Raw genomic sequence first — 20,190 nt, forward strand, 5'->3', positions numbered from 1 at the left:
GCTCACCTCCCTGACGCAGGCTGCAAACATTTACAGCCTGCCGCTCGGCAGCGACCGCCTGGCTGTCTCTATTTAACACACGCAGCTTCCGTTCAAAGTGAAGCCTGTTTTCACCTTCAAGTCCAGAGAAGATGAACAGAACTAGAAAACGCATTTCCTGTACACGACGCACGGCGAGGCGGCTCAGTCCCAACAGATTTATCTGACGACTGAGGTGGGACGTTGAAAAACAGAAGAACAGCAACATGGTAGTTAGGCTGCCTTCAGGCTCAGGCCTCTGTTGCTAAAGAGATCTGTGATCTCACTGGGAATTAAATAAAGGTTAATAAATACAAGCGAAAAGTAGCTCAACAAATGCAACAGCTAAAATGAGCAAAACTAACTGAAATGAGCAAAAAAGTCCCTAAAAGTAAATCAACAGATGCTAAGATTAGCTAAACCGCTGCACTTACATGCTAGTTAAAAGTAGCTTAACGGCAACTAAAAACTGCAACACAAATGATTAAGCTAAAACTGATAAAAATATGTTAAAATTATGAAAACAGTTGCTAAATGTAGCACTCATGCTAAAGATACAGGTAAAACAGCAGCTTAAATTAGCAAATTCAATGCTAATGTTAGCAAAACTATTGCTAAAAGTAGCAAAAACAGATGCAAAAGCTAAATTTAAAACAGTAGCTAAAATTAACCAAGTAGATGTTTAAAACAGCAAATCAGTAAGCTAAAATAAGCAAAGTGTATACTACAGCTAAACAGCGGTAAAAATTAGCAATAAAGGATGCTAACGTTAACAAAACAGTAGCTAAAGTTGCAAAATTGATGGCAAAACTAAGATTAGCTAAACAGGTGCTAAAATAAAAAGAATAGCTACAACTAACAAAACTGATGCTTTAGCTCGGCTTTAGCTGAAGCAGAAGTTTAAATAAGCATAGGTGATGCTGATGTCGGCAAAACTGTAGTTAATCTGGCAAAACAAATGCTAAGCTAAAATCATTAAAGAGTAGTTGCAATTAAGAAGCTGTACCTAAAAGCTAAAAGGACAAAAATGGTAAGTAAAAAGCTAAAAGTTGGATAAGAAGTTAAAACGGAGCACGTAGCAGATTTCAAAGAGAACAGCGTCGTTCTGTGAGAATTGTATTTTACATAAAGATTAATACTTTTGAAGTTTAAAAGTCACAGCACACGATTCTCGGTCGAACTGAACGCCGTTACATACGAACGGGTAAAAAAGTCCAACGTGTGCAAAAGAAACTAAAGAAAGTTTTTCCAAGCTAGATGTGAAACTAAACTAGAGAACATGCATTTCATGCAAAACTGCAGTGTGAATGCTTATTGCTGAAGAACTTGATGAAAAACAGCTGAAATTAGCTAAAAACATGCTGAAATGTAGCTGAAGCCCAAGATAGTAGATGAAAGCAGAAAAATCACATATTTGCTAAAAATGATTTAAATAAGCAGAAATGAGCACAAAAATAGTAAATTAGCAAAAAAGAGCTGAAATTAGCAAAGAAACAGTAGCTGAAAAGGCAGGAAGAAGCTTACATTACCAGAAGAAAGTGGAGAGTACAATATTAGGCATAAAGCAAAAATGAGCACAAAAAAGTGGAAGATATCTGAAAAAGGCAGAAATTTGGACAAAAAACAAACAAACAAACTGCTGAATAGTAGCTGAAAAAAGTAGACAAAAGCTAAAGTTACCAGAATGAAGTGGAAACAGCACATTGTAATGAATTAAGCTGAAAAAGTTTAAATGAGTAAAAAAAAGTGGAATTACCTGGAAAAAAGCAGAAGTTTGCACATAAAAAAAAAACAAAAATAGCTGAATAGTAGCTGAAAAAAGCAGGAAGAAGCTAAAATTACCAGAATGAAATGGAGACGGCACATAGTGCTGAATTAGGCTGAAAAAAGTTTAAAAGAGTACAAAAAGGTGGAAATTATCTGGGAAAAAAAATACAGAAATTTGCAAAGAAAAACAGCTAAGTAGCAGCTAAAGAAGCAGAAACAAGCTTAAATTACCAGAGGAAATGGAAAGAGCACAAGTGTGCCCAAGTAGGTTGAAAGAAGCAGAAATAATCACAAAAAAGTGGAAATTATCTGAGAAAAGCAGAAATTTGCAAAAAAAAAAAAAAAACTGTTGAACAGTAGCTAAAAAAGCAGAAAGAAGCTTAAATTACCAGAAGGGGAGCACATTTTTGCTGAATTAGGCTGAAAAAAGTTCAAATGAGTGCAAAACATGTGTTAGCTGAAAAAGCTAAAATTGGCATAAAAACAGCTAAAGGTAGCTGAAATCACAGAAATAGCTGAAACTTGCAGAAATAAGTTGAAAGGAGCAGAAAAAGTGGAAATTAGCAGAAAGAAGTTAGAAGAAGCACAAACATGTTGTAGTTAGAAGGATCAAGTTGAAAGGAGCACAAAACAGCAGAAATTAACTGAACTGTTTTGAAAATTTGCACAAGGAAGCTAAAAGAAGCTGAACTGGAACAAAATGTGAAAGGAGCAGTAAAAGGTTGTTATGAACCACTGGAAGTGTTTTAATGGAGCCCTCAAAACCTACAAGAGTCGAGATAATAAAGTGCTGTTTGACGACTCACATGAAACTTTATTTGTCTAATAAGAAAATAAATGATAATAAAAAAACATCTACAATTAAAGACCTAGCATCCCTTGAAAGAATGCATATCACTCACTAGAGTTTTGAACTGACTAAGTTTAAAATGACGACGTCTTAGTCATTACGGTCAAGTGTTTAAAATGACATGTATGTGTGATCTGTTAAAGCTCAGAGCGTGTGTTTGGAATGACTCTCAGCTACTACCAGAACAAATCAGCTCAACATCTGTACGACTGCACTGTAGCCATTTTTATGTTAAAGGCTGTGACTTTAGAGTTCCATTAAAACACTTCCAGTGGGTCATTAGATATTTTGCTAACAAACAGACAAGCAAACGCACCGACATGATCAAAATTAAAAGTCTCAGAGGATTCTGTGAACATTTTCTCGCCTACGTCAGCTCTCGCTGAGAGCAAAGTCTCTATCGCTAAACATCTGCATGTGCACGAGTCGCAGCCGAACGAAGAGCTGCGAGGGTCCGGTGCGCCTCGCTGCAATAAAAACAGCAGAGTTTGCTGGGGGGCCTTGAGCTTGTTGTTTCAGCCCCACAGATGTGGAGGAGAGGCCTTTCCTCGAGTCACATTCACCTCCAGGCCCCTCGTCCCACTGGAGAACGGTGTCCGGCTTCACCGCTCCGTAAAACAAGAAGAGCGGTAAATAAAGAGCAGCCGTACCTGTCCACAGGTGAGCTGAAGTCGCTCGCAGGTCTTGAATGTCCAAGCTCTGTGTTACTGAGAACTGCGATACTCTAGAATGACAAAACGAGAGACGTGGTTAAGTAAACATGAAGGAAAAAGAAGAACATCAGCTAAAGGAACTGTTTCCTACAACGTTTTTTTTTATTTACTTCAAATTAGGCACCAAGTTGATTTCTGACCAAGATGATGGTTCTGTTTGGACAGAAATTCAGTTCAGCCACGTCTGTCCAGACTCAATCAGCTACACGCAGCTCAAATATTTACATTTTAAAATAAATTTAGTCATGTTTGTGTAAAAACTAACATATTCTAATAAATAATTGTGTGAATGTTTATGAATAATTCACACTATTGTGATTTTTCTTCCGCATCTTTCTTGTTCAACAATTTTTGTTCCATTTCAACAAATCATGAATCAAAACGTTCAGCTCGTTCAGGAAAAGGGTGCTTTGACTTTTGGTATTGGTGCAACTTCAGCTTTTTGAAATATTTTAGCCTTTTCTGACATTTTTCTCTCATAGAAAATGAATTGAGCTCATTTTACATCCTTCAGATCTTTAGATCTATTTACAACCTTTTACTGCTCCTTTCACATTTAGTTCTGCTTCAGCTTCTTTCAGCTTCCTTGTACAAATTTAAACTTTTTTCAGCTACTTTCAGCTGTTTTGTGCTTCTTTCAGGATCTTTCTACATCATTTTTGTGCTTCTTCTGACTTCTTTCTGCTAATTTCAGCTCGTTATGTTCCTTTCACCTTATTTATGTAAGTTTCAGCTATTTCTACTATTTCAGCTTTTTTATGCTAATATTAGCTTTTCAGCTAATTCCACATTTTTTGCACTCATTTCAACTTTTTTCAGCCTAATTCAGCAAAAATGTGCTCTCTACACTTCCTTCTTGTAATTTAAGCTTCTTTCTGCTTTTTAGCTACTTTTCAGCTGCTTTTTGCTAGTTTCAGCTTTTTCAGATAATTTCCACTTCTTTATGCTCATTTCTGCTTCTTTCAACCTAACTGGGTAAACATGTCTTGCTGCTTTCTTCTGCTAATTTAAGCTTGTTCTATATTTTCAGCTAGCTTTTTAGCATTTTTTAACATGTTTTCAGATGAATTTTAGTTTTTCGTGGTAATTTCTGCAACTTTCAGCCTTATTACCTTCTTTCTGCTAAATTCAGCTTGTTATGCTCTTTTCAGTCTTTTTCTGCTACTTTCAGCTTTTTTCAGCTCAATCTACTTCTTTGTGCTCATTTCTGCTTCTTTAAGCCTAATTGGGCAAACATGCATTTCTTTCTGCTTTCTTCTGCTAATTTAGGCTTACGCTTTCATTTCAGCTACATTTCAGCATGTTTTTAGCTAATTTCAGCAGTTTCTCTACAAGTTCTTTTGCTATATGCATTCGCACTGCATTGTTGCAGAAAACACAATTTCTCTAGTTATTATTATATTAACACATTTACATGTAACAGGCTATGTATGTTTATAATAAAGCTAGTTATTTACCAAACTATGGTACATAAACTAGAAATTACTTCCAAGAAAATGCAAATAAATATAAAGAATGTGATCTAACTTGAGTGAAACAAATGAAAACTAATTTATTGTGGTGCAGATAAGAAACCATCAATTAAGTAATTAAAAGCCTTGAGAACAGACAGAGCCGTTTTAGTCAAACTGTTGTGCGGGATCCGTTAGCTCTCACAATGCATCTTGTGAATGACCCTCAGCGACTACCACACCTAATCTGAGCTCCTTACGTAGAAAATTGGCAAATTTAGAGCCAGTTTTGTGTTGGATAAGTCCAATTAGCTGTGACAGCCAATTTAAAGTGGGTTTACTCCAAAAGATAGTGTTTTAGAGTACATTCATTGAGTTTTATTCAAATCTGACCAGTAGTTTGAGAAATATTTTGCTAACAGACAAACAAACGCACAGACAGGCAAAGACATGATCGCTCTTTGGCCTTCAAAGTAAAATAAATTGTAGTTTATATAAAAATCAGGAGGAAAACCATCCTCTCTCTTCAGAACTAGCATAAATGTCAGTGTTTTGAGGAACAGATGCCAAAAAAAGAAGTGGTCCTGTAAAGACCCGTGTTCCTCCACAGGTCCACAAGCAGCTCACCGAAGGGAAGCGCAGGGCTGGGATGGGGAGACCGTTCCCTGCGGGGCTGCTGGTTTGCGTGTTTGGAGGGGATGCTGGGGAGTTAAAGCTGCTGGCGTCCAGCGGATCCTGAAGCCCGGAGGAACTCTGGTCGCCGTCAGTCTCACAGTCAGCTGTTTCAACAAAGACACAAACTATTAACCAGCTGTGACCGGAAAAAAAACTGCACGGTTTTAACTCGAGCATGCAGGATCCGTACGCACATCTAAGGGAGACAGATCAGACCGGAGTATCATCGTCTTAGCTGTTTAAGATGAGGATAATTTTAAAAAAGTGATAAATATTCTGCAACTACAGCACAGTCCTTGAACGCACCATGAGACACGACCTACAGGGGCTGAATAATTCACTTATCCACCGGATCACATTCCTAGGTCGCTCTGATGTGATCTGAACGGCTCGGTTCTGTACAGCCCGACAACTTGTGCACAAAGTGGATCACAGCAGGTCCAGTTTTGCGCACGCTAACTTTGTTAAACGTAATTAAATGCATCTTTTTGCTGAGAGACTTCAGAAAAAAGTAGGTAAAGTTTTTTCTTCAAATCAGGCCGCTTCAGTGTTTATATAAACGTAGAAGTGCAAACACAGTAGTCCCTCGCTGCTTCGCGGTTCGTTTATCGCGGACTTGCTCTATCGCGGTTTTTCAAAATAAGATTGGACATGACGCACAAATGGCTGATTGATGGATGAGCCGCACGATCGGCATAGAATTTTAATTTAAAATTAATTTTAAATTGTTTAGCATCTGCTGCACCTTTGTGCAGCCCATACTGCAGGATAAACTTCCTGCTGCAGCTGCTCAGCTGCTCTGTGTGCAGAGCTGAGAAGTGGGCGTGGCCAAGAGCACTTGCAGGTGTCAAAGAGTAGAGGAGGCAGAGCTGAAATCATGACATTCTGTGCTCTTTTGGAGCGTTTAGAAACATTGTTTAGAATATTGCAAGAGTGTGGGAAAGGTTTTAAATGTATATGTATATATATATATATAATAAACTACTTACTAATTGCACTACTATTCGTACTTTGCGGTTTTTCACTTATCGCGGGTCTTCAGGGTACGGTTCCCCAGCGATAGACGAGGGACCACTGTATTATCCAAAACAATTCAAGTGCACGCATCAGTTTTTTTTTTTTTAAAGGTGATGCTAGAAAATACTGCTGATGTAACTAAACTAAAACAATAAAACGAGGAAGTTTTATTTCAAATGGTAGCCTATCTTTTGGAAATATAGCAAGGCTATTCAACTAAATTGCTCAAGGGCAAGAAATCCATCAGTTAGTCATTAAGTTTGTTTTACAGTTTAAAATCTAGTTTAATTTTAAAATGAGCCCATTGTTGGGCCCAATTGAGCTCACCATTGGGCCTGGTTTGGCCCCCGGGCCGCCAGTTGAATAGCCCTGGAATATAGTGTGAAGTTTGTTCTGATTGATCCAGAGGCGATCAGACCTGCAGGATCAATCAATCAATCAATCAGCGCCGACTTCCTGCAGTCGAATCACCCGAGGCGTGTGATAGTTTTATGCCAACACTGACTCCGTCTGTAGTGACCGTTTGATGTGGGTGCAGTGAGATGTTTTGTGAGATGTTTCAGTCGGTTTGCCGACAGACACGTTCCACAGTTCGAGACGGAACGTTAGGAAGCTCACAGTTAGCAGAAGACAGGCTGTTGTAGCGGACGTGGAAGTGCTGATCCGCCTCCGGTTCCTCTGGCTCCGCGGGGTAGCTGGAGCCGACCCCGGAGTCTGCAGAACTGGTGACGGGCGACAACATAGAAGCCAAGGGTGTCAGCGTTGGGGTGGGGGACTCGGCCAGGACCGCGTCGTTGAATTTGGGCGAGGGCGGCTGCGGCTCCGGTTCTTCTTCTATCGCCTCCTGCGCCTGCTTCCTCCTCCGCTCCTCCGCCTGCCGCTTCAGCTTCTCCCTCTGCCTCTTGATGGCCGTCACTCTGTCCCGTATGGCCTTGGCCACGATTTTGAAGTCCGCCTCGCACACAAAGCCAAGCACGACCTGCAAAACAGCGCACGAGGGAGGTCGCGTTAAACGGGTGTTGGAGTTCATGTAAAGCATGCATGCAGGCCTGCTGACCCGATTAGACAAGCACGACATTCGTTTCGTAACACCACATGTGGGCTGCATCCCTTCAGCCATTTCAGAGTCTCCAGTTGCCTGCTGGGATAACCGACTGAGCGGAGCGGCACATTCTGCCTCTCAACACTTAGTCAAATTGCATCCGACTGGCCGGACTAGATGTCCCCTGCCGATACCAAATTTGATCTTGATGAAATCTCCCACAAAGACGTAAACAACTGTGGTTTCATTAAAAGTGACCTCCACGAGGAGAACAGGAGGCAGTTTTGAGTACACGGGGATCTTTTTCTTAACAAGCACGAGAGGTACGATCATTATTAAAGACGTAAGATCCATCCTCGGACGCTCCGCTCACATTTCCAGCCAGCAATGATTAAATGTTGAGCCGTGACCTTGACACGTGCACTGGAATGTGCTCTCCTCACACCCTTTGGCACATTTACATACTTCGCATGCCATTAAATAGCAAGCGCTCTTGGCCACGCCCACTTCTCCACTCTGCATGCATATCAGCTGATCAGCTGCAGCAGGAAGTTTATCCTGCAGTATGGGCTGTACAAAGGTGCAGCAGGTGCTAAATAATTTTAAACGATTTATTTTAAATAAAAATTCCATGCCTATCGTGCGGCTCATCCATCAATCAGTGCGTCATGTCCAATCTTATTTTGAAAAACCGCGATAGAGCGAGTCTGCGATCAACGAACCGCGAAGACCAGTTTCAGTCCAAGCAGTTTATTTGTTCCCAGCTTAATTTTTATGCCACATAAACGACAGAAGAAGAAGAAAAAAGATGGAGAACTAAAACGTGCTAAATGTGCTGGAATCCCAGAGAACAAGAAACGTGGTTTTCAAAACGATGGAAAAGGCCGACTCGTCCACGTCGAAGAAATTCTGCTGCTGAAAAGGCTTTTTTTAAATTTTACATCACACCAAGATTTTTTTTTCCACTTGTAAGCTGAAGAAAAGCTATATTGATTAACGCAACTATATTTTTATTTTCTTTTAAAGTAAAACTGTAATCAAGGTGTAATCTTATTTCATGCAGCATCGAGACAACAACGGCACAAACTTTTTGTTTTCCTCTTCATAGTTTCTTCAAAATGTTTGTTTTAAACCGTTAATATTTAAAAATGTTCAATTCGATCAGGAATATTGTGGTTCAACTTTAAGTATTTGTGACTTTTATGCTTTTTGAATCGTTTAACTTTATAAAAATAAAAATAAAATCCCATAGAAATACAGACCTCTCTCCAGTTCTTTCAAAAAATATTGTTCCACGAAAAAAAATACTTTAACCTCTATTTTTGTCTTCTTATGCTCCTTTTAGCTTTTAGGTAGCTAATTTTTTGCGGTTAGCAATGGTTTTTGCTCATGCTAGCTTTTAGCTTTGTTGCTAATTTCAGTTCAGCTTGTTTTAACAAATTATTTTCAGCTTTTTTCAACAAATTTCATCGGTCATTAACGCAAATTTATATAATTTGTCTTTTAGAGCTTCTTAACCAAAATGCTCATTGGGGAAAAAAAAGCCTGAAACTCCAAACCCAAAATAAATGTTTGTGTACATTCAGAGAAGCATGCTTTTATTTTGATACAAACGTGAGCAGTCGAGGAGAACCCATAAAAAGCCATCGTCATAAATCAAGACTGATGCAGAAAACATTTTGAAGCTGCCTCTTCAGTATCTGGAGTCAATTACTCAATTTCCTCCCCAACGACTGCCACCGACCGGGTCGAACAAAACCGTAAACGATGACGTCATCCGTCCTTCCTACCATCTCCTGAGCCACCTCCTCGGGCACGTCTTTGTAGAGCTCAAAGAGGAACTCGATGGCGTTGTTGTCTTTGTACTTCCCGTGGAGCTTCTTGATGTCGTCCATGCGCAGCCACAGCTTCAGGTCAGGCTTCACCATGTCGTCCTCCTCGGCCAGCTCCACGTGCACGCCGTTGTTCTCCTGGAAGAAGGGGTGCTCCAGCAGGTCCTGAATGGTGTACCTGCAGGAACAAAAAGGGGAAATCGGTCAACGCAAACGGTGTTTTAACGTTATATTCCTGTGGTCAGTTTTGAGAACGTTTTCTTACCTTTCGTCTTTAATCATGCGAATGCAGCCCTCAATGATCTCTTTGAGTTCTGGGACTTTTACTTTGTAGAAACTGTCCGGTTTGATGCCCTGTGAAGGCACACAAAAATAAAAATAAATAAAACAAGTACGTTTCGTCTGTTTGTAAAATGCTGACGGCTCTCTCGTCCGTAAGCAGAAAAAAACGAGTGAAATGAATCTGAAGCTGTGAAGAGCATCGCACAAACAAAGAGTAACAAAGAGTTAGAATCCTGGTAAACTAATAAAAAAGAAAAGTAGGACAGGAAAACGCGAGGTCGAAGAGATGCACGGCCTGACGCTACGGACGCATCCGGAAGACGTTCGGTCAAACCTAATTCTTTTTTTTTTTCCGGCAGAAGACTGAGCTGCGTTTCGTTATCACATCTAAACACGGACATCCTCGCTGTATCTGCTGCTTTTTATCACCACAAACAGTTCATCAGGATGATCCCAGCTTCCTGGTAGAAGGAGACAAAAAACAGATCTCTGGAAAATAAATAAAAATTTTAAAAAAAGGACAGGGGACATTTTTTTTTTCGGAGTGAGCTACAAGTCTTGGAAGGACATTGTGATTGTTACACAACATCTGCTGAATTCACAGTTGTTTTCCAGACATCTTTGGACTCAAACTACTTCTGCAAACTTTGTGCTAGTTTGGCCGTTCACAAACTAAATCTTTCATCTCGGTCGTAAATAGTGTGCAAGGACTACTTTTTTTTAAATTTGATTCTTTTCAGAAAAATAAACTTTATTTAAAATAAATATTCTATAGAAATACATAGAGATCCCTTCAGTTTATTCATAAACAATTGTTTTTGAAATCTGCTTCTGTGTTCTTATATTTTTGTCTTCTTACGCTACTGTTAGCATTCAGTTGGTGTTCAGCCACTTAAAGCTTTTAGCTACGGTACTGTGTCATGGTCCTTAAACCTGGTACTGGGAGCTTTGGTGCCATGTGCAGGTGCCAAGTCCTGTTGGAAAATTAAGTCTGCATCTCCATAAAGTTGGTCAGCAGCAGGAAGCATGAAGTGTCAAACTTCCTGGACCTCAGAAAACACAGTGGACCAACACCAGCAGATGACAAACCATAACTGACTGTGGAAACTTGACACTGGACCTCAAGCAACGTGGATTCTGTGCCTCTCCTCTCTTCCTCCAGACTCTGGGACCTTGATTTCCAAAGGAAATGCAACATTTACTTTCATCAGAGAACAGAACTTTGGACCACTCAGCAGCAGTCCCAGGTGAGACGCTTCTGACGCTGTCTCTTGTTCAAAAGTGGCTTGACACAAGGAACGCGACAGCTGAAACCCATGTCTTGCATACGTCTGTGCGTGGTGGTTCTTGAAGCACTGACTCCAGCTGCAGTCCACTCTTTGTGAATCTCCCCCACATTTTGGAATGGGTTTTGTTTCACCATCCTCTCCAGGATGCAGTTATCCCTATTGCTTGTTCACTTTCTACCACATCTTTTCCTTCCCTTCACCTCTCTATTAATGTGCTTGGACACAGAGCTCTGTGAACAGCCAGCCTCTTTAATGGTCGTCTTTTGGACAACTGTCAAGTCTGCAGTCTTCCCCATGATTGTGTAGCTACAGAACTAGACTGAGATCATTTAAAGGCCTTTGCAGGTGTTTTGAGTTAATTAGCTGATTAGAGTGTGGCTCCAGGTGTCTTGAATATTTAACATTTTCACAATAGTCTAATTTTCTGAGATACTGATTTTGGAGTTTTCATTAGTTGTCAGTTATAATCATCAACATTAAAAGAAATAAACATTTGAAATATATCAGTCTGTGTGTACTGAATGAATATAATAAACAAGTTTCACTTTTTGAATGGAATTACTGAAATAAATCAAATTTTTCATGATATTCTAATTTTATGACCAGCACCTGTATATAGCTTGTAGCTCTCGAGCTACTCTGAGCTTTATCAGTGGTGATACTTTTCGTTTTTACCATTTTTGCTGCTTTAAGTTTGTAAGTAGTAGTTACTTTTAGCTTTAGCATTTGTTCTGCTTGTTTTAACGTCAATAAATTTTATTTTTTTTCTTCATATTTCAGCTAAGACATTCAGTTTTCAGCCTTCACTGCTTTTCCAATAATGATATTTTTGCAGCTAAATTAGTGTTTACATACAGTCTCCTCTTAAAAGAGTAGATGCGAACTGAAAACGCACCCCCCCCCCCCCCCAAAAAAAAAAAAGCTTAATTGAATTTTGATTAGTAAAATGCACACGGCTGTTGTTTCTTAAGCCGATTGCTTCAGTGTCAGGACCTTAGAAATAAATCATTCTTAATTGATCCAAATCTAATTAGTGGCTCTGCTCCTTTCCTGTGATGATGGAAGTTCAGATAAGGTCCAGAGAAAAACGTTGGTGTCATACCGACTGTTTAGCCGTTTCCATCTCAACCCTCTCAAGTAAAATTTGGTATTTCTTTAACTAAACGCTACAGAGTGAAAACAGCGTTAGCCGTTTTCCATGGGATCAGTTCAGAGTGGCTTCAGAGTCTTTCCATTGGGTGATCCCAGCCGCCTCCAGCTCGGTTCTCAGGATCTACTCGTCAGAGGTTCCAAACGAGTCAAGCCAAAGATCAGACGTCAGCAGACCGCAGGACATTGATCGATCGAAGAGCGACGTCAATCATGTGAATCTCCTTCACAAGAATCGAACTCGCCGTGATCAAACCTCGAAACAGCAATGCTCGTTTTTGACTTTTTTTGAACCAAAGTTTTGGGCGGCTGCTGTAGGAAGATCCCGCTCACATCGAGGCGGCAGCCATAGATCGAAAACTACGAGGCCCTGTAGACCCGAGTTGAATTGAAGCGAGTCAGGACGAAGAAAGAACCGTGTATTTAGAAACCGTACCATTGTTTTCCAATTCCTGTTGTAATCATGTTACTGTCTTTGTGCAACTAAATTAATAGAGTGAATGTTTATGAAGCATTCGCTCGAGTGTGATCCATTTTTCTTCCGTACATTTTTGGGAGTGATTCTCATCCCACAGTTTTTAAACTATTTCAACAAATCCTATATCAAAATGTTCAGCTCTTTCAGGACAATCCAGCTATGACGTTTGGTATTGGTGCAACTTTAGCTTTTTGAAACATTTAGCCTTTTCTGCCACGTTTCTTCTCATAGAAACTGAAATGAGCTCATTTTACATCCTTCATATCTTTAGATCTGTTTACAAACTTTTACTGCTCCTTTCATATTTTGTTCTGGTTCAGCTTCTTTCAGTTGTCTTGGGCAAATTCTATCACTTTTAAGCCATTTTCAGTTAATTTCAGCTGTTTGTTTCAGCCGTTTTGTGCTCCTTTCAGATTATTTCTTCTAACTACAACATTTTTGTGCTTCTTAACTTATTTCTGCAAGTTTCAGCTTTTTCTACTATTTAGCTGCTTTATGCTAATTTTAGCTTTTTCAGCTAATGTCACATTCTTTGCACTCATTTCAACTTTTTTCAGCCTAATTCAGTAAAAATGTGCTTTCTACTTCCTTCTGGTAATTTAAGCTTCTTTCTAAAATTTTTAGCTACTTTTCAGCTGTGGTTTTTTTTTTTTGGCTAATTTAAGCTTTTTTCAGATAATTTACACTTTTGTGCCATTTCTGCTTCTTTCTGCGTAATTGGGCAAACGTGTTCTTTCTACTTTCTTCTGCCAATTTAAGCTTGTTCAACCTTTTCAGCTAACTTTTTGGGATTTTTTTTTAGCTAATTTCAGCTGATTTCAAATCAATCCAAAATTCTCGTGGTAATTTTTGCTACTTTCATCCTAATTAACTTCTTTATGGTAATTTCAACATGTTATGCTCCTTTCAGCTTTTTTTCCTGCTAGTTTCAACTTTTTCTGCTATTTTCAGCTATTTTATGCTAATTTTAGCCTTTTCAGCTAACTCCACATTTTTTAGCTCATTTCAGCTCTTTTTGTTTCCTTCTGGTATTTTACACTTTCTGCCTTTTCAGCTATTTTCAGCTATTTTTTGTGCCGATTTCAGTCTTTTTTTTAGCTAATTTACTTATTTGTGCTCATTTATGTTTATTTAAACCCAATTCAGCAAATATGTGTTCTTTCTGCTTTCTTCTGCCACGTTAGGCTTGTTCTTCCATTTTCATCTACAATTTCAGCATGTTTTTAGCTAATTTCAGCCGTTTTTCAGCAAGTTTTTCAGCAATAAGCATTCACACTGTATTTTCACAGAAAAAACAATTTCTCTATTTCAAATTTACCTTTTTTTAACATATTTTTGCACTTCATATAACTTATTCAGACCTCTTATTGGGATCACCTCTCAAACCTTTTCTACCACTTACAATGGATTCCACTAAACGAAAACCTACTGCAAGCTGAACGTTGAGTAACATCAAGTGATCTATATCTCCTTGTTTTCTGTTTCAACCTGACAAATCCCCCGTGCAGAAACAGTTTTACTGAGTTTATCATGGAACAGCAGGAAGCTCCGACCTTTCCCAGATCAAAAACCTTTAGAACAAGCGTGAACGTCAAACCGGGCCTCATCGTTCAACATCAGTGTCGGACCCTTTCGAGTGAACAGGAGACGCGTCCCTGCAGCTGTGTTCCAACATCTGGAGTAAAGCCTGCTCAGAAGAGCAGAGGATGTTGTAGCAGCAAATTAATGACCCAGAGTAAGATTTTAATCTGCCGCTGAAACGCCCCAGAATCCACACATCTCAGCACGTATCAATAAAAAAAAAAAAAAAAAAAAAAAAAAAGCTTTTTCCTCCAAAAAATAAATAAATAAATGGCTCCAAACACCTTCTGCCAAGATCAATCCCCTGAAATCTGAATATAAACACAGAGAATTAGAAAGCTTTCCTTTCAGGCTCCACCTCTTTGCCAAATTTAATTTCTTCTGGTCAGGAAGGTTTTTGTAATATTCAACAGGTAAAAAAACAAAAAACAAACAAACAATCTGCAATAAAAACACGCACACACCTGCGTCTCGGCTCTTTTGGCTGAAGGATCTAAAAGCTTTTTAAGAACACGTTCAAGCAGAGTCTGTAAACCTGATCTTGTTTGTTTTCGCATGTCGAGCTTTATTTCTCGCTAAAGGCCTCTTTGACTGCAAATTACTTCAAGCACAAGTCAACAACTCAAGAGGGCACACAGTTTGGAGGTTAGCGCTGCAAAAAATTAAAACGCATTTCACATGAACACAAACAACTAATGAGAAACGCTTGGACTTTTCAATGTTTCTGTGTGGGGAACATTATAGCGCTCGTGTCTGTGATGAAGCCAGACCCACTTTAACTATTTGGCATTATCACCGTCTCACTTTCCAGCCGCCATCAGACGCTGTTTGTTTGTGACACACTGTAAAGAAACAGCCTTCTCTGTAAAGTAAAGAGCGAGACACTTTTTCCAAAACATATAATTCTGCCGTCGCCTGCTCTTACCCACCGTAGCCCCACTGCTTCACTAAGTACACAGGAAAAAGCTTGAAAAAACAGCAGCCAAACGCCTCCTACCTGGGCTTTTTTTAAAGTCTTATTTTTCCAGAATGAAGCTTCTCTTTCATGCTCGGTGCAGGAAAATTATTACAATTTGCAATATGCGTGTTGTGTGTTAAAACATGTTTTCTCCAAAGCTTTCATACGAAACGCCAACATCTGGGTCAAGAGGTCACCAGTTCAGAAGCGTGACAATGTAGGGACAGTTCTATTGAAAATGGCACGTAGAGCTGGTTAAACGGGATCTTTAAGCTGAAAATCAATACGTAAATCACGTGTTTGGTTGTGCCACGACTTCAGGCTGGAAACAGAAGGCTGAGCTTGAACAAATACTAAATAGTTGACAAAAACAAATGTAACTGGACCCAAAGCTGAGCTGTTAAAGAGGCAAAAACTAAAGTGTTAGCTAAAAGCCTAAAGTAGGAAAGGACAAGCTAAAATGTAACAAAATGCTAGCTAACAGCTCAAAGCAGCAAAAGAAATTGCCACAAGCTAAAAGTAGCAAAATCTTTTAGTATCAAATATCTATCTTAAAGTAATAAAAGGCAGGCGAAAAGCTAAAATTGTAAAAAGATAGATAAAAATATTACAAGACCATCTAAAAAGGTAAAAATAGCAAAAGACTAGCCAAAAGCTACAAGTTGCATACCAGAACCTAAAAGGTTAAAGTTTCAAAACTTCTTCTTAAAGTAACAAAAAGGATGTGTAAAAGCTAAAAGTAGCAAAAGCTTTAAGTATCAACAAATCATCTTAAAGGAATAAAAGGCAAGCAAAAAGATAAAAGTTGTAAAAAGATAGCTAAAAATATTAAAACACCAGCTAAAAGCTAAAAGTAACAAAAGGATTGCTATAAGCTACACATATTAAATGGATGGCTAAAAGGTAAAAGTAGCAGCTTTTGGGATCAAAAATCTATCTTAAAGTAATAAAAGGCAGGCGAATAGTTAAAATTGCAAAAAGATAGATAAAAATATCAAAAGACCAGCTAAAAGGCAAAAGTAGCAAAAGGCTGGCTAAAAGCTACACATATTAAATGGATGGCTAATAGGTCAAAGTAGCAAAAGGCTAGTCAAAAGCTACACGTTGCATAATAGAACCCAAAAGGTTAAAGTTTCAAAACTCTATATTAAAGTAGCAAAAGGACGGCTAAAAGCTAAAAGTAGCAAAAGCTTTTAATATCAAAAATCTATCTTAAAGTAATAGAAGGCAGGCAAAAAGATAAAATTGTAAAAAGATAGATAAAAATATCAAAAGACCAGCTAAAAAGGTAAAAGTAGCAAAAGCTTTTCGTATCAAAAATCTATCTTAAAGTAATAAAAGGCAGGCGCAAAGCTAAAGTTGTAAAAAGATAGCTAAAATATCAAAAGACCAGGTAAAAAGGTAAAAGTAGCAAAAGGCTAGCCAAAAGCTACAAATTGCATAACATGACCAAAAAAGTTAAAGAATCAAAACTGTTTCTTAATGTAACAGAAGGCTGGCTAAAAGCCAAAAGTATAAAAAGGTTAGGTAAAACCAAACAAAACATAAAATTATTCAACGCTGGTCCATTTTTTCAGTTATTTTTGTCCTGCAGTGAACACAAAATAATTCAGATTCGTTTCGTCTTATTGTAATAAGAAACCAAACGTGTGAACGGACTTGTTAGGTTAAAGGAAATAAACAATGACCCCGCCCCCCAGCCTTCCCTTCGACTCACACTGGTGACTTTGCGGTAGATCTGGGCGGCGTTTTGGCACTCGTAATACGGGTACTCGGAGGTGGCCATCTCCAGGATGCACATCCCTAAGGCGTAGACGTCCACGGCTTCGTCGTACTTCTCCTCGTACATCTCCGGGGCCATGAACTCTGGTGTTCCTGTCCGGGTTCACAAGAAAAGTCCAGTTAGTTATGGGAGCAGACTGAAGACCTCTATAAAACAACACTTAAAGGACTAACAAAAATGTTTTATAATACATAATGAGCTTTAGATCACATATGGAGTCACCAAATATATATCATTATGTCAGCTGGAGCAGCTTAGTTTATCTGCAAGAATAACAATTCATTGTACAGTAATAAAAACAAAAACATATTCACAAATTTAGCGGATTATTGATAAAAATATATATATATTTCTTCCTATCTTGCTCTCATGCAAGAAGGACACCTTTCTTCCCCCTCCAGTCCTCCTCCTCCTGCTTTTGTGCTCCGTCTTGTGTGTCGGCGCTCCAGTTTACACATCTTCCAAAACGTAAACTACTGTCATGGATCTGGTCAGCTGGACTTTCAACGATATTAAAAAAAAAAATTTTCAACAAAGCGACAGGGTCCTGGAGAGCCCTCATGCCCTGATGAGATGAACGCGGCAGGATACATCATGGATCTGATGTGCCTTTACGTATCGTCTCAGGAGGACGCCCAAGATATTGAAATCATGATAGCAGGGTTTCTGCTTTTTTGGCACTGGCGGATACCTACGTTATCGGCTATTAAAGAAGACAGCGGCAGCAGTTTCGACCATGGCAAATCTGCCGACCCTGTATGCAGGTTTGGTTCGTGCTTCGAGTATTCAAAATCAGCCGATATACGAGCTAAACTGTAAGATGGAAGCAATTTGTGAGAATCGCACGCCACTTGCGGCTTCTGGGACTTGCCAGCATGTTGGGGATGACCTTGGAGGGGGCTCATAAGCACGGACCAGTGGAATGCCCACAAATCTGGCCATTTTGGATTAAAAGTACCAGCAGAACTCAAGGCAGATGAGAAATAACAGTCTGCCTGAAAAAAATCAACAACTGTGGCTTATCTGAATCTGACTCCCCCATTTGGCCTCGAAGCAGGCCAACAATACGTGTAAACTAAGAAAGCTGTCTATCCCCCCCCCCTTCCGCGAACGCTCATCAGAGCAGTACCGACTGACACCAACATCTTAACAGGACTATGGTGCTATCTGGAAATGCTTCATGGACAAATCTCGCCATCTTGTCATCAAATGCATATGTACCGTAATGTGTTTATAAATGTGCTTGCTGGTAAAGTTATTTTGACGTCTTAAATCGTGTCCTGATAAGAACAAGGTGTGAAGAGATCTTTTTTGTAATACCACTATCTTTTCCCATGGCCTTTTCCCCCCCTTTTCCTATCTAAGAGGATAAGGGGCCATGCTCTTAGAAGCAACAGCAACATGCACTCCTCCCATCTTTCGGACGACTGTACGAACAATCTCAATGTATTTCAGTACAATGATAATAAAGCTTATTCTGATTCTGATAACCAACAACAGGTTAGCATAAACCTTTAGCGTGCAATGCATAGCAATGCTAGTCTTTTCATACGCTGTTACTAATTAGCAACAATCCAGATTAGATGAAACCACTGGAACATCCTTTGCTTTTTTTTATCTTTTCATCTGTATTAACAGAAGATACGATTAAGATACAATAAGTGTTATTTCTCCACTTAGAGCAAGAATCAGCAAGTTGTTACGCTGCATCTCATGCCTGGCATCCTATGGTTACGGCAATTTCCAGCTAAATTAAAGGCCATTTAAATAATAAGTTCCCTTTTCTTTTAAACGGAGACTCTGTCGTCTCTTTAAAAGATGAACATGCAAGCAAGGAGCAAGGGCTTGTGTGTTTCCACCAGTTATGAATGTGTGTTTAAGTCAAATTGTGTTCTAGATGTAATCGTCAGATTTTACCCACCTATGACACTTTTAGCAAACGAGGCACTTTTGAGAGTGGCCAGTCCCAGATCTCCTATCTTGACGGAGCCGGTGGGGCCGGTGATGAAGATGTTGTCACACTTGAGGTCCCGATGGATGATGGGAGGGGTGCGCGTGTGCAGGAAGTGAAGCCCTTTGAGGATCTGACGACTCCAGCGCTGCAACAGTTTCAGCTTCATCTCCTTGAACCTCTTCAGGTACCTTAAAGAAAGAAGGATAAAGGATGTAACAGATCAGTCTACACATACCTCGACACCGCAAGAAGAAAAAGCTTTAAAGGGCCAAAAGAAATTCATCATTTGACAGCCAAAAGGCAGTTTTAAAGTAGAAATATTCTGTTTTATTCCTCCACATCTAATTCAAACGTACAAGATAACCCATCACTGTAGTTGGTTTGGTATTTTATTTGTAAGACAAGTCTAATTTACAGAATATCTGCCATGTAAAACATGAGATGCGTTAAAACACGAGGGTCGAAAGGAAAAGGCTGCAGAAACTCACGTCTTGAGCGTGCCAGAGGTCATGAGCTCGGTGACGAGGATGATGCACTTGTGACCCTTCATGGTCGACTTCCAGGAGTCGTGGAAGCGGACGATGTTCGGGTGCTGGAGGCCTTTTAACATCTCCACTTCCTCGCTGAAACGCTGCCGCTCTGCCTTAGTCAGCTTACGTGTCTGCAAGGGAAAAAAAAATCTAAATGTTAAATATGCAAATATTTTCTCTATGCAGAGATCTCAAACTTCTTTGGAACATTGTTCTCTTTAAATTCAGCTACAGCTAATTTGTTCAAACTTGTCTTAATATGCTATTTTAGCTTTTCTTCTTCTTTTACTTACCATTCCACGACTTTTAGCTTCAATCAAGACTTTATTGTTTTAACATTTAGCTACCCGTTGCGGTTTTTATCTTTTAAGTAGCTTTCTGAAACTTTCAGCTAACCTTTTGCTACTTTTAGCTTGTATTTTCTGTTCTGATACTTTAGCTAACTTTGTTTTACTTTTAGTTTTTAGCAAGCCTTTTGATATATTATTTGCCATTTCTATCTTTTTGCCATCATTTGGCAACTGCCAGCGAGCTTTTTCCCTTTTTATAGCAACATTTTTGCTTTTCGCTAACGTTTTGCTATTTTTGTCTTTTAGCTAAACCTTTTAGATTTGGATACCATTTCACTACAACTTTTAGCTGCAATTTTTAGCTTCTAGCTAGTCTTTTGCTATATCTAGTCAACGCTTTGCTACCCTTAGCTACTGTTGTGCTAGTTTTAGCCACCACTTTCTAACTTTTGGTTACAATACTATATATTTTAGCTAGTCTTTGCTATTTTTAGCTTTTAGATAGCCTTGTGATATTTTTAACAGTTACCT

At 39.2% G+C, this 20,190-nt stretch overlaps 1 protein-coding gene and 1 long non-coding RNA gene across 2 annotated transcripts in view; both read right to left on the reverse strand.

The window, feature by feature from the left end:
• wnk4a (WNK lysine deficient protein kinase 4a) overlaps positions 1-20,190 on the reverse strand; it is a 68,483-nt gene that overhangs the window by 22,278 nt on the left and 26,015 nt on the right. The window contains 7 exon segments of the mRNA XM_037690949.1: positions 3,286-3,359; positions 5,427-5,578; positions 7,110-7,470; positions 9,324-9,543; positions 16,820-16,977; positions 18,814-19,027; positions 19,328-19,500. Of these exon segments, the coding sequence (XP_037546877.1) occupies positions 3,286-3,359; positions 5,427-5,578; positions 7,110-7,470; positions 9,324-9,543; positions 16,820-16,977; positions 18,814-19,027; positions 19,328-19,500 (1,352 nt within the window).
• Positions 3,337-7,163, reverse strand: LOC119424070. Its single transcript, XR_005187491.1, has 3 exons — positions 7,110-7,163; positions 5,427-5,578; positions 3,337-3,359 (listed from the first exon to the last, which is right to left on the reverse strand). It is a non-coding gene; the product is annotated as an uncharacterized LOC119424070 (long non-coding RNA).

This window comes from Nematolebias whitei, chromosome 17 (genome assembly GCF_014905685.2).
Source record: "Nematolebias whitei isolate Nwh7 chromosome 17, NemWhi1, whole genome shotgun sequence".
Taxonomy (NCBI): Eukaryota; Metazoa; Chordata; class Actinopteri; order Cyprinodontiformes; family Rivulidae; genus Nematolebias; species Nematolebias whitei.